Consider the following 14,254-nt stretch of genomic DNA (forward strand, 5'->3'; position numbering starts at 1 on the left):
AGGAAGCTAAGGCGGGACATATTGAATGGCTCCTCCCCCTTTTCACATAGCCAATAGCGTTTAGTTTACCTCACAGACTGCAAGTCGTACTTGACAGCCCCATGGAAGCGAATCCTAGCGCTGATGATACATTGGATTCAATAGTAGAGCTGTGAATAAATTCTAGCCATTTCATTCTTAACCAACATACAAAACGGAATAAAACTTGAGCGTTTGAGCAACCGAACACACATCTTCAACCCATATTGCTCCGTGACGTGTCAACGGTCGCTTTGACCAGGTGGTATTTATAGCATAGGGGGCGGAGCTTTAGATTCTAGAGAGCATTTGATTGGACAGAAGATGTGATGTCATAAAAATCCGTGATCCATTTTAGCGGAAGTGAGAGACTGTAAGTTTTGAATGCTTATATCTCCTAAATGTGAATTTTGTCATTGTTTTGGAACACACCAGCTTATTCATAACCTTAAGGCTAACATATTTATTCTAAAAGCTAAAAAGCTTACATTTTGATTTCAGGGGGCCTTTAAAAGTGAGTATTTTTTCTAAGAGTGCAAAACCCAACCTTTAGTGTTGCATAAGCAGATTGTACGAACACGTATTTAAACGATTTCGCCACCAATTCGCCGAAACCTACAATTGTTACGAATTGCCATTAAAGTGTTGATACATCCAGCACAATCATTATACATTTTGGTTATTTTTTGTATCTTCCACTGGAAGCTGTTCATTATTTATTTAAATGTATTCTTTTTGCGGATACTTTTATGCAAAGCAATTTACAAATGAAGAATGCCTGAAGAAGTATGTCTCAGTGTTGATGCTGAATGAATACAGCAATTACTTGACATGTGGGGGAGACCATGATCATTTATCAGGATTCAGGAAATGGTGGTCATAAATGTGTTGACGTTACAAAAGACAGGATATGTGAAGATGTGCTTTATCACACAGGGAAACAGGCATGAAGGGGGAGATCTCGATAAATGGGCAGCCCAGAGATCTGCGATCTTTCAGGAAAGTGTCCTGCTACATCATGCAGGACGACATGTTACTGCCACACCTCACCGTACAGGAGGCCATGATGGTACGTGTCTGCTGAGATCATCTCATTGAGCCGCATTAGCACATGCTGTAATCCCCATTCAATTAAAAGTCTCAAGTATCTATAGCTAAAAGTTCTTGAGTAAAGCTCCAGATTAAGTTTCCACATTTATTTATACATATAAAATTAAAAAGTGTTCAAATAAATGCTTCTAACTATAAGCATTTTCAGAGTTATTCAGGAAAATGAATTAATCAAACAATGCAATTTGTCATGACTGTCTATGGCTCTGACACCGGATATTACACTGAACTGAACTGAACTGAACTGAACTGAAAAGATGTCCTAACATATTTTATGTAAAATTTACATTCATTGTCAGACATGATGACAAGTAAACTAATGTCTGCTCTGAAGGTCTGCCCTTGTGAAAAAGAAGTACACTTTAACATACATTTTATTTCATTGGTATTTCTGTACACTTAAGAATATATAATTTTAAGATTTGAAGTGCACTATAAGTGCACATTTAGTGTGGCACACTTCTTTTTCGCCAGGGTAGATGAAATTGTGAAGAGTAAATATTGTTTCCCCTTGCACAAGTATTTACTTTAAGTAGTGCTCAAGTAAAGTACAAATTACGGTAACACTTTATTTTATAGTGTCCTTGTTACATGTTACATGTACTTACATGCAACTAACCCTCAACCAAATCCTAATCCTACCCTAACCCTATAGTAAGTACATGTAGTTAATTAATATTACTCAGAACTTACATGTATAATTACACTGTAACAATGACAACTTACAATAAAGTGTAACCCAAATTTCTCCTAGTAATACATAAAATTAGTTTTACACCATGTATTGAATGTAACCTTTGTTGTTTGAATGTAACATATTTGTTCATATTTAGTTAAGAAAATAACATTTTTAATAGCAATAGCATAACATTACCTCATGGTAAATGTAACGTACACAAACTAAATTAAAAAAACATGTAATTAGCTGTCACAGCTTCACAGGAATATGTCTCATGTAATTGCAGTTGTTGTGTTGCTGAGTTGATGCAAATCCCTCTGTTAGCTGTAGTTGTATCGGCTAATGCTCATCATGATCTAAATCACTCACTCTCCCTGCTCAGGTATCAGCTAATCTCAAACTCCAGGAAAAGGATGAAGGCAAACGTGAAATGGTAAGCGAGAGGCGTGTGAAGTTTCTCACCCGGTTATGTACGTACGGCCTAATCTTTATGCTAAAGGTCAGCCATGGGTGCCTTAAACATGACTTGATTGGCTTAGAATAATGTTGTTGCATGAACAATATGGATGCTGTTAACATGTACACTACCGTTCAAATTGTTGTACTTTTTTTCTTTTCTTTTTTTTTTTTTTTTAGAAATTAATACTTTTATTCAGCAAGGATGCATTAAATTGAGCAAAAGTGACAGTAAAGACTTGTACATTGTCACACTAGAATTCTGTTTCAAATAAATGGTATCTATCCTTCTATTCATCAATGTATCATAAAAAAAAAAAATATCACAGTTGGCACAAAAATGATAAAACAGCACAATTGTTTAACATTCAACTTTGATAATGATAAGAAATGTTTCTTGAGCAGCAAATCAGCATATTATAACGATTTCTGAAGGATCATGTGACACTGAAGACTGGAGTAATGATGCTGAAAATTCAGCTTTGCATCACAGGAATAAATTATAAAAAAAAAATTTTTTTTAAGCGATTTCAAATACTAATAATTCACAGTATAACTGTTTTACTGTACTTTGATCAGGCTTCCCAAACCCCCCAAAAAACATTTGCAATTCTTACCGACCACAAACTTTTGACCGGTAGTGTAGATATGTATGTGCATGCGTTGTCCTTATTCCAGTCCATATTCCACATGACATGCTGTCGTTCTAGGTACGGGAAATCCTGACTGCACTCGGCTTGTTAGAATGTGCCAAGACGCGCACATCCAATCTGTCCGGAGGCCAGAGGAAGCGTTTGGCCATCGCCCTGGAGCTCGTCAACAACCCGCCCGTCATGTTTTTTGATGAGCCCACCAGGTGAGCCCCCTCCATGTGCACACACTACACTGTAAAAATAAAAAATAAATTGCTTTAGAAAAAAAACAAAAAAGCAGTTGTGGTTGCCATAAAAAGAACAGCAGGAACATTTTAGGTTTTATGCACCTGAACTTAAATTTGCATTAAAAAATCTGTATTTTCATTAAAGGTGCAGTAGCCGATTTCTTAGAAACACTGTTGATATTTGATACCAACTGAAACAAACACACCCCTCCCTTCATTTCTCCGCCCCTAAAATGCATGCACTCGCAATGCAAGAGTGGATGAATCTTTACCATAGCTGAAGTGAAGCAAAATAATGCAGTGACACTCCAAACTGTCCTGTTACTATAGCTAACATTACAAAAACAGCATATCTTGGTTCTGTGAAACAGCAAAACCAATGTTACTCAAGTCTGGAGCAGAAACAACACAACCTCTGCATTTTTTAAGGCCTTGCCGTTTAGGTCTCTCCAGCGCTGGAAAGCTTTTCTAATATTAATGCGGGTTCTAAAGCTGATCTTAACCCCTTTTTTCCCAGTGATATTCCTCTGACCTTTTCTCTTTTGTAATGTCTCTCAGCCATCTCTCTTTCTACAGTCCCTCTTGCTCACTCTCTCTCAGTGTGTTGTGGTGCTCGGTCCGATCTACTTTCAACAGCTTTTCTCAGAAATCTCTTATTGCACATTTAACTGATATAATGCTACTATTCCATCTAAAGTAATACAATTTGTTGTTTACATGTATAATATACTGATAGCCACCATTATAATACAGGTGGTAAAAGAGACACATGATGAACAAGCTGAAATAATAAATACATATATTTAGATAGAAGTGTAATGCACACAAACACAAAACACCATTATGGTAACACACATGACACTAGAATAATACAAGAAACATTCATTTAACAAAATAAGATGTAACGTTTTGTACCAAAATACCATCAAATGTAAAGTGTCACACAGGGAATTGTGAGAATGTCAGTTTATGCTTTTTCACTGTAAATTATAAGAGGATTGATTGTTTTTACTTCCAAAATCTGCACATTTAACAGTATTTTACAGTAAAATATCATGAAATGTCCCATTGGATCCATTACAGTTTTTCCACTGTATATAATAAGGCAACTTACCGTTAACAGTCTTTTACCACTTAAATAAATAAATAAATATGTTTACAGTGATATATAATGCATGGTCATGAAGCGAACCATCAAATCGACTCCACTAAATGACGTTCCTGAGACAAATATATCTCTTGTTGAAAAGCTGTTACCCATGAGGTTTCTCTGTTATGTCCTTGTAATGTGTGAATGCAATTTCATTGCATATTCACTTACAGGCTTTGCCCAGATGGGATATTGTTGGGACAGTTGAGACCTGGTCTCTACGGACTCTATTAAGCTTTCATCCCTCTCCCGGGGTTTTGCCCTCTAAGAACAAAAACGACTCTCTGACTTTAGTTTGCGCTCTCCAGAGAATCAGAGAGTCGTTTTTGTTCTTAGAGGGTAAAACCCCGGGAGAGTAAATAAATGCCATTTACAAAGTATTGTTTTAAGCCGAATTGACTTTAGTTTGCGCACGCCGGAGAATCAATTCGGCTTAAAACAATACTTTGTAAATCGCATTTATACGATTGCCATGCTTATCAAGGACAAACAGATTCTCCTTCATGGAAATCAAAACATGTGGCATCAGCTTCTATAGGTTGCATAAGAGCAGGACCATCATCATTAATGTGATGTCACAGAGTTGTGTTAAAGTGGACACTTTAATGGCTCAAATGAATAATATTTCCCTGTGCATTAGATAAATATCCAATCAGCAAATTGTGTGTAGCATGTGCAATGATATTATTTGAATGCACTGCTAAATTGACAGCTACTAAAGTATTATCCTGTCCTTTAAAATGGACACTTAATCTTCCACTTTATCCAGCGTCTAATATGGCTTTGATAGAGCGAGGTCAAGATTATGATTTAATCTCACCTCTTTAACCTTGTCTACCCCACTGACATGAGCACTTAAGTGATATTGCAAGGACATATTGTTATATAATAAGTATTGCTAAATTTTAATATAGTATATACAAAAATAAGTAATATCAGTGTTATTTTAGTATCATTTAGATATTATTGTTATTTTTTTATGTTTTCATTTTGATTTTAGTTAAAGTTTTAGTCATTTTCTTGTGTCTTTGTCATTCTTATTAGTTAAATAGGTATATGTAGTTTTTGTTATTATTTGTTGTTGTTGTCGTTATTTTCAGTTGTAGTTATTTTAGAAAATAAAGTTAAACTAAACTAGAAAAAAAAAGTGTGTTGAGACAAACTTTAAGTTGGCTTGAGAAAGCCGGACCAGAGAGTTAGAAGAAGTTTAAAGTAGTTAGAAGTTTAAAGTAGTTTAAGGTTTACAGTTAGTTTAAAGTTTGATTGATAGATTAGTTAGAAAGAAAGAATAACTGGAAAGAAATAAAGATTAGTTAGAAAGAAAGAGAAAAAAAGAAAGAGATTAGTTAGAAAGAAATATTAGTTAGAAAGAAAGAAAGAAAGATTAGTTAGAAAGAAAGAGAAAGTTAAAAAGAAAGATTAGTTAGAAAGAAAAAAGATTATTTAGAAAGAAAGATTAGTGAGAAAGAAAGACTAGTTTGAAAGAAAGAAAGAAAGATAGATTAGTTAGAAAGAGAAAGATGGGATTAGTTAGAAAGAAAGAAAGAAAGAAAGATGGATTAGTTAGAAAGAAAGATAGATTAGTTAGAAATAAATAAATTAAGATGGATTAGTTAGAAAGAAAGATAAATTAGTTAGAAAGAAAGATGGATTAGTTAGAAAGAAAGATTGATTAGTAAGAAAGAAAGATTGATTAGTAAGAAAGAAAGATCGATTAGTAAGAAAGAAAGATGAATTTATGGAAGGTCTGACCCAAGTTTGGAGTTTGTAGAGTTAAAGCTCTAGGAGGAGTTAGAGTCAGAAAATGTTGCGTCAGAAAAAAATAAATAATAATACGTTTAAATAGGATTTCAGTAAGTTGGCTTTCTCAAGCCAACTTAATGAAAGTTAGAAATGTTGCCTTGGCATCTAGCTGAAATAAAAATAGGGTTAGGGTTAAGTTAAGTTTATTTATGTATTTATTTAATTTAATACGGAGCCCCTAAAGGGACCTTTGCAAAAATAAAAAATATACAGACTTTAGGTGCTCACTAGAAACTATTTTGTGCGCACAAGGAACTTTCCACGTGTAGGCCTATACTGTCTATCGTCACAGCTATGTTTAGTTTAGTTCAGTTTCTGTCATGTCTGTATTAGTTCTCATTAGTTACTATGGTTTGTCATTACTTGTTTGTGTGTTTGTAATTCCCCTAAGTTTGCTACTTCATTCAAATCATCATCTTCATCATTCGCGTTCTACACCCTCAAAATTTGGCTTTTTGCTCAAAATGAAACCACGCATTTCGGATTTAACAGCACTTATTGCGAGCAGAGCCACAGACATTAAGGACTTTAGATATGAAGGGAGGCTTACAAAAAAAAAAAAAAAAAAAAAGACAATCTAATAAGTAGCTGGACTCATCCGTGTACTAGACGAACTGCTCTAACGAAATACATTTTTTTAGATTTTTATCAGCACACAGCTGTATGGCGGCCATTTCACGACCACCACAGAGGATGGGTTAAAGCGGACATAAGGCCATGATATTAGAGGTATACTGGACCCTTAAACTTGGCAAATAGGACAATGCACACAGCCATATTGCATCATCAGCCCATTTTACGGTTTACGTTAAACCATTGCGTGGTTTCTCGGCCGTCACAGAGGATGCTTTAAAGGAATAGTTCACTTAAAAATGAAAAATTCTGTCATCATTTACTCACCATCAAGTTGTTATGTATTTCTTTCTTCTGTTGAACACAAAAGAAGATACAACTTAATGTAAATGATGACAGAATTTTCATTTTTCGGACATAAGGCTTTGATATGAGAAAGCAAATACTGGCCTGACAAAAGCCAAATTTTGAGAATTTTTTTATCACGGCGCATGATATTAGAGGTATAACTGCCGAAAGCCAAATTTTTAGCAAACAGATGTTTATTAATTCATGCGCATCCTCTCATTTTCTTTATAGTAAAATGGCAGTGACACACAAAGGAAATATGTTATAGACAGTATAGATTAAATTGTATGAGCACGCTAAAAAAATATTTTTTATATATATTTTAACAGGAATTTCTTAGAAGAAAGAGGAGGAAAGGGAATCGGTACATAATAATCAGTACAGACTTGAACCTTGTCTGCATCGGAGCACCACAGCTTGGAAATGCGCGCCACCGCCGCACCACAAGACGGTTCTGACTGTTGTTTTCTCTGTCTTCCCCTCTTCAGTGGACTGGACAGCTCCTCCTGCTTCCAGGTGGTCTCGCTGATGAAGGCTCTCGCTCGGGGTGGACGGACAGTCATCTGCACAATCCACCAGCCCAGCGCTAAAGTCTTTGAGCTCTTTGATAAGGTGATCACTATTTTATACTCTGATTTGTGTTTTTGAGGTTTTTAATGCATTCTGTCTCAACTCATTCTTGGTGTGTTTGTTTCTCCAGCTGTATGTCCTCAGTCAAGGACAGTGTATTTACAGAGGAAGAGTGTTAAGCTTAATCCCGCATCTCAGAGAACTGGGACTCAACTGTCCCACCTATCACAACCCTGCAGACTTCGGTAAGAACATGACACCCTCAGTATACAGAGGTCCTAATGAACAAACAAACAAATAAATAACACAACTTTTTTCGGCAATTGCTGGACCTTTGCTTTCAGAAGTTACACGAGTGAATCAAATCTGACATATAAAACGTTCACATAGAAAAGCTCAGTGACTTGCGCATCTATTCATTAAAAATTTTACTTAAGTAAAAAAAAAATGCACCGTCAGAAACTATTTAAATTAATTATTCAGGTAATAAAGACATTCAAAATTTTAGGGTTGGTATGATTTTTTTTATGTTTTTGAAGAAGTCTTCTGCTTACCAAGGCTGCATTTATTTGATCAAAAATAGAGTAAAACACTAATCTTGTGAAATATTTATTACAGTTTGAAAGAATTTATTCCTTTGATTCAAAGCTGAATTTTCAGCATCATTACTCCAGTCTTCAGTGTCACATGATCCTTCAGAAATTATTCTAATATGATTATTTGCTGCTCAAGAAATTTCTTTCTTTCAACTGCAGTATATAAGACTGCGTGTGGAAGTGGAACAACTTGTGCAAATACATAATATTGTTATTACAAAATATACTTACATAATTCCTGTTACACGTGTGTACTTACTGAAGTGAAAAAAGTGTTGGGTAACACTTTATTTTACAGTGTCCTTGTTACATATGTTACATGTACTTACCATAGTAATAACAGTAAATTATGCATAATTACATGCAATTAACCCTCAACCTAATCCTAATCCTACCCTAACCCTAAAGTAAGTACATGTAGTTGATTAATATTACTCAGTACTTAAATATATAATTACACTGAAACAATGACACCTTAAAATAAAGTGTAACCAAGTGTTGTTAGCAATGTCCTGTTACACATTTGTACTTACACATACCATTCCGTGGGTTGTTACATGTGTAGTTACACAAATATTACAGCTGTAGATACTATGTACCAATGTGTACTTACACTGTAGTTACATACTATGTACACATGTAGTTACCATACAAGTTCACAGGTATTAGGACCACTTAATATAAGGTCAAGGTGTCATTATTACAGTGTAATTATACATGTAATTACTGAGTAATTTTAAAAACTAAATGTACTTACTATAGGGTTAGGGTAGGATTAGGATTTGGCTGAGGGTTAGTTGCATGTAATAATGCATAATTTACTGTTACTACTATGGTAAGTACATGCAACATGTGTAACAATGACACTGTAAAGTAAAGTGTTACCGTACTTTCTTCGTTTCTCCAGTAATGGAGGTGGCCTCTGGTGAATACGGTGACCAGACGGCTCGGCTGGTGAAGGCTGTTCAGGAATGGAAGTGTGAGAAAGACTACAAAAGTGAAATGAATGGTAATGGGGTCCATAACCCCTTCCTGTGGCACAGATCATCTGATGAGGTGTGTATAGAAACATGTGAAGCCTTCATGTAACATGATGCAGTGGGTGTGACGTCATATGAGAGATATGCATCTCTGTATTTTTGGCTCAAATAATTTAGCACACAAGAGATGTAATCATTTATCCAATTTTCTTTAGGACTCTTCGTCGTCGGAGGGTTGCCATAGTTTTTCTGCCAGCTGCTTGACGCAGTTTTGCATCCTTTTCAAGAGAACGTTTCTTAGCATCCTGAGAGACTCGGTAAGCTGCACCGCCACCTAGTGGGGGCGTTTAGTGACACATACACAGCACAGCTTAATATGTCATAAAGAGCATTAGGTGTTTAAACGTGGAGAACCTGATTTCACAGTTTATATCAAGTTTAGGCTTACAACCAGAGTTAGGTGCTTCTACATCAGTGTTATTCACCTATCATTTCCCTCTGGTTTTAGGGAAAACGTATGGGTAGGGTTAGGTTTAGGGGAGTGGATTATCAACAAAATATGTTGACCCAGGAACGCATCTAACTCAGCAAAATCAGGACATGCTTTAAACATCATTATCATATAATGATGTGAATAAAAACTACATTTAAACCCAATTACGTTTCAATAATAGTAGCAAGGTCATGGATTTCAATTACTTTTCACTGGAATATACTGAATTGCAATTCAAAGATTTTTAACAGTCTAACAACAGCTGAATTTCATTAGTCCAAATTGTGTCAGTCTGGGAAATTAAGTGTTTTCTATTATTATTATTATTATTACACTCTAAAAAATGCTGGGTTGTTTCAACCCGTGTTTGGGTAAAATATGGACAAACCCTAGCCTGACTACGCCAGACTTCATACTTCCGCTCAATTTCAGTTTGCTTCAGTACTCAGTCTGAGATAGCGACCTATCTCCCAGTTTTCCTCCGGCCTCAAAACAGCCGGCCAATCAACGAACAGAGGGCGGGCTGAGAGCCGTGACGTAGACGCTGATTGTACCGTGGATGCGTAGATTTACTTCACATAATCTGCAAAAGTCGTTCACAGCCATTCATTTTTAAATTACATTTTTTAAACTGGTTGGGTTAGTAAATGTAATGAAATATATATAAATGGAACACAAATCACCATTTCTTTTGGAAATACCTCATATTGTTTGCATGATTACATAGGAATTTCATATTGAACGGTTATCATTAAGAACCTGAAATTCATCAGAATATCATTATATTTTAATTCTACTTAACATTTAAATTAGATTTAAAATAGATGTATCCTGTTTGCTCCCTAAATTCAAATTATTTTCCAATTCAGTAGTTGCAATTCATAAACCATTCTCAATTCAGTACGGTGGGTACATGTAAAATCAGAATGAACAAAAGCTTGATTTGAAAATGATTCTTCTCTGTTCAGGTGTTGACTCACTTGCGCATCATATCTCATCTTGGGATTGGAATCCTCATTGGTCTGTTATACCTGGGCATTGGCAATGAGGCCAAGAAAGTCCTTAGCAACTCTGGCTTCCTGTTCTTCTCCATGTTGTTCCTCATGTTCGCCGCTTTGATGCCCACCGTTCTCACCTGTGAGTCTGTGAAATTTGTGTAAAAAGGTCCATTATATTCTTCATACAAGAAAGACTTTGATGCACTTTTACTTTACTTTGTAACACTATTCTTGTATGTGAAAAAACATGATCATTAACTTGATATTTACAATCTACGTATGCTAATCTGTTCTTTCTGACTGTTATTGTAGTTCCACTGGAGATGGGCGTCTTTTTGAGAGAACATCTAAATTACTGGTACAGTCTAAAGGCGTACTACTTGGCCAAAACAATGGCGGACGTCCCGTTTCAGGTAACATGGAACAAATAAAACATGAGGTTTTCTCTTGAAAAGTAGCTTGCTCTTTTGAGATGATTCACATAGTGGATAAGAATAAGGTTTGGAATGGGATATCTTCAGAGTACATACACATAACAGGATAAAAATGGAACAATAAGGGGAATCACTAAGATGGTTATGGCATAAACATGTTATTGGAGCTTCAAGAGGATTTGCTTTTCAGGTCAAATCACTATTTGCACAATATAGACAAATCCTGCTGCAACATTACATAAGTGGGCTTTGCGTTTCCCCATCAGAAATATTCTCTAGTGTTTCTACAAGAAATATTATTCAGTTAGAAAAAAAAGATGTTGAACATTTGGGATGTTTTACTTAACCTGACAAAAATGTTTAGTTTTTTGGGATCCGATATAGGGATCCTATTATGCTTTTTTTACATGTTCGTCTTTCTTAAGTGTGTAATGTTGCTGTTTGAGCATGAAAAAGGTTTCCAAAGTTACAAAGCAAAGTCACTCCATGAGGAGATATTCTCTATATCTATTTTCAAGGTCACTAAGCAATTTTGTGACATTGACTTATGAACAAAAAGTCAAATTGTTAGTTTTCTCTTTGAAAGGAGATACTTCAAAATACTTGCTTTCTGCCTCACAGGTTGTGTTCCCAGTGGCGTACTGCAGTATAGTGTACTGGATGACATCTCAACCTTCAGATGCAGTCCGTTTCATTCTTTTCCTGGCTTTAGGGACACTCACGTCACTGGTTGCACAGTCGTTGGGACTACTGATAGGAGCAGCATCCACGTCATTACAAGTAGATGCCTCTACTTTTGCCTTGTCCTGTAATGTTCTGTCATATACTTGATTTTATGAAAATAATTTGCCTCATTATCTATCAATCAATCAATCAATCAATTTGCAAAGCCATTTACATAAAATGAACACTTTTGTCTGATGCAGTATTGTCTTTCCTTGACAGGTAGCAACTTTTGTTGGTCCTGTGACAGCCATCCCCGTGCTACTATTTTCAGGTTTCTTTGTCAGTTTTGACACCATCCCAAAATACCTCCAATGGATGTCATACATTTCCTATGTCAGGTAAGGGAACCTCAGGAAATGCTCATTATAGCTTTTAGTTCAATATTAAGGTATGATAGATTCTGTATGTGCCAAATCATTCATTCATTGAAATTAGGAACATGAACAGAAATTCTTACTTTAATTATTTATACCTAAAGACAAAATGATTAACCAGCAATATCACAGTTTCACAGAGTTGTATGTGCCCTTGTGAAAGAGATGTAGACTTTACATTAAATGCTATTAACTGAACTTAAGAGTGATTTTTGACCCACCTGAGTAGGACTTAAGTACATCTTTATATGTCATTTCATAATTTTATTAATTTTGAAATATGTTAAAGTGTACTGCCGAATGTATTGGCAAGCATTTATAGTAAAACATAATATAATATTTCTATTGAAACTTGTATGATACTGTATGTATTTAAACATGACATACAAGTTTTTATTGCACATTTGTAATGAAAGTTGCTTTTTTAACTTTAAATGTAATATCAAAAAAGTTAAATGTTAACTACAGTTAAAATTACAATCAAGTACTTTACATATGCTTTAGTATGTCAATCAACACATCAAAATAAGTGTACTTCTTTTAAGCATGACAAAATATTACTAAAACATATTGTTTAAAGTAAAATCTTTTATTTTACACAAAAGTTTGCTTAAGTGTGTTAAGAAACAGTTATGATAGTGCACTCACTTTATTTCATTATGTCCATTTTATTTCATTAATATCATATAAAGTAATAGTTTTTAATAGACTTTTAAGATTTGAAGTACACTACAAGTGCACATTCAATACAATTAAGCACACTTCTTTTTTCACAAGGGTGTTTAACTCCTTTACATAACATTATAACATTATTTCCTGCTCAAGATTATGTTTTACATCTCATTACAAAGATAAAATGTGCTACAAATATAATGTCATGTTGTCTTTAAGTACAGTAGATGAAGTACACTTATCATAAAGAGGTTAATCATAGTGATTGTTTGATTGAGATTTTATATTAGGATTAAGTTTAAATTATTTTATTATGCAAGTACAAAGAGATATGAAGGACTTGCAAACATATAGGCACAATGTAGTAGACTTAGTGAAGTGGTCAAAACACAAACAGAATGCTGCATTTGACCAATCAGAAACAAGTATTCCATTGAGCTGTATAATAAAGCAAAACTGTATACCAAAAACATTGGATATCTTAAGTGGTCCTTTTCTAAATCAGTTGTCCTCTGACTTTCAGATATGGTTTTGAAGGAGTCATTCTGTCCATATACGGGCTTGACCGTGAGGACCTGCACTGCGACAAGGACGAGACATGCCACTTCCAGAAGTCAGAAGCCATTTTGAAGGAGCTGGATGTCGAGGATGCAAAGCTCTACTTGGACTTTATCGTGCTGGGCATCTTCTTTGTGTCGTTTCGTCTCATCGCCTACTTTATCCTCCGATACAAGATCAGTGCTGAGAGATAGACTCGTGTAAGAGTACAATCGAGACTTTCTTGTAGGCTGAGAAAGCCGAAACAGGGAGGGTTTGTTCCCTCAAAAAGAACCATCGGCATGTTTGCCTACACTGGACAGAAACCTGGACTGAACCTGAAGTCACAGTATGTACTGTAAATGTCCAGCTTTTGCGTGCTTTTATAAGAAAACAAAGCGCTTAGAACGCAGCCGTTTTTGGGACTCAACCAAACATCTGCCAGATAGACAAAGAAACATGGCCGCACTGGATAAAAGTCACAGGAGCAGACATTCAGTGGTTGACTGAAAAAGTAATGGGCTAATGTGTGTGATCATATTGGAAAGCTGGAATCTTTTCTCTTGCCCTTGTGAAAAAAGAAGTGTGCTTAATTGTATTGGATGTGCACATGTAGTGTACTTCAAATCTTAAAAGTACATTTATTTTTTTAAAAACTGTATTTGCAGATAATATAATATTGATGAAATAAAAGCCACTTAAGTGTAGTTAATAAGAGCACACTTTCATGACTACTGCAAAACTTAAGTACGTTTAAAAGGGGCACTTTGTAATACTTTCATATTAAAGTGTACATTGTAAATCATGTTTTAAAGTAGCACTCAGTAGCTTCGGGACTTCTTCGCTGTATTCTCGCT

At 35.2% G+C, this 14,254-nt stretch overlaps 1 protein-coding gene across 1 annotated transcript in view; it reads left to right on the top strand.

The window, feature by feature from the left end:
• abcg1 (ATP-binding cassette, sub-family G (WHITE), member 1) overlaps nt 1-14,043 on the top strand; it is a 29,191-nt gene extending 15,148 nt beyond the window's left edge. Inside the window, exons 4-15 of the mRNA XM_082180642.1 lie at nt 955-1,087; nt 2,190-2,240; nt 2,974-3,119; nt 7,506-7,629; nt 7,718-7,832; nt 9,091-9,239; nt 9,379-9,480; nt 10,625-10,793; nt 10,967-11,067; nt 11,710-11,868; nt 12,034-12,152; nt 13,384-14,043. Of these exons, the coding sequence (XP_082036768.1) occupies nt 955-1,087; nt 2,190-2,240; nt 2,974-3,119; nt 7,506-7,629; nt 7,718-7,832; nt 9,091-9,239; nt 9,379-9,480; nt 10,625-10,793; nt 10,967-11,067; nt 11,710-11,868; nt 12,034-12,152; nt 13,384-13,612 (1,597 nt within the window). The 3' untranslated portion in view covers nt 13,613-14,043. The remainder of the gene's footprint in view (nt 1-954; nt 1,088-2,189; nt 2,241-2,973; nt 3,120-7,505; nt 7,630-7,717; nt 7,833-9,090; nt 9,240-9,378; nt 9,481-10,624; nt 10,794-10,966; nt 11,068-11,709; nt 11,869-12,033; nt 12,153-13,383) is intronic.
• Nucleotides 14,044-14,254: the final 211 nt, after the last annotated feature.

The sequence above is a fragment of the Leuciscus leuciscus genome (assembly GCF_965113295.1).
Source record: "Leuciscus leuciscus genome assembly, chromosome: 9".
Lineage (NCBI taxonomy): Eukaryota > Metazoa > Chordata > Actinopteri > Cypriniformes > Leuciscidae > Leuciscus > Leuciscus leuciscus.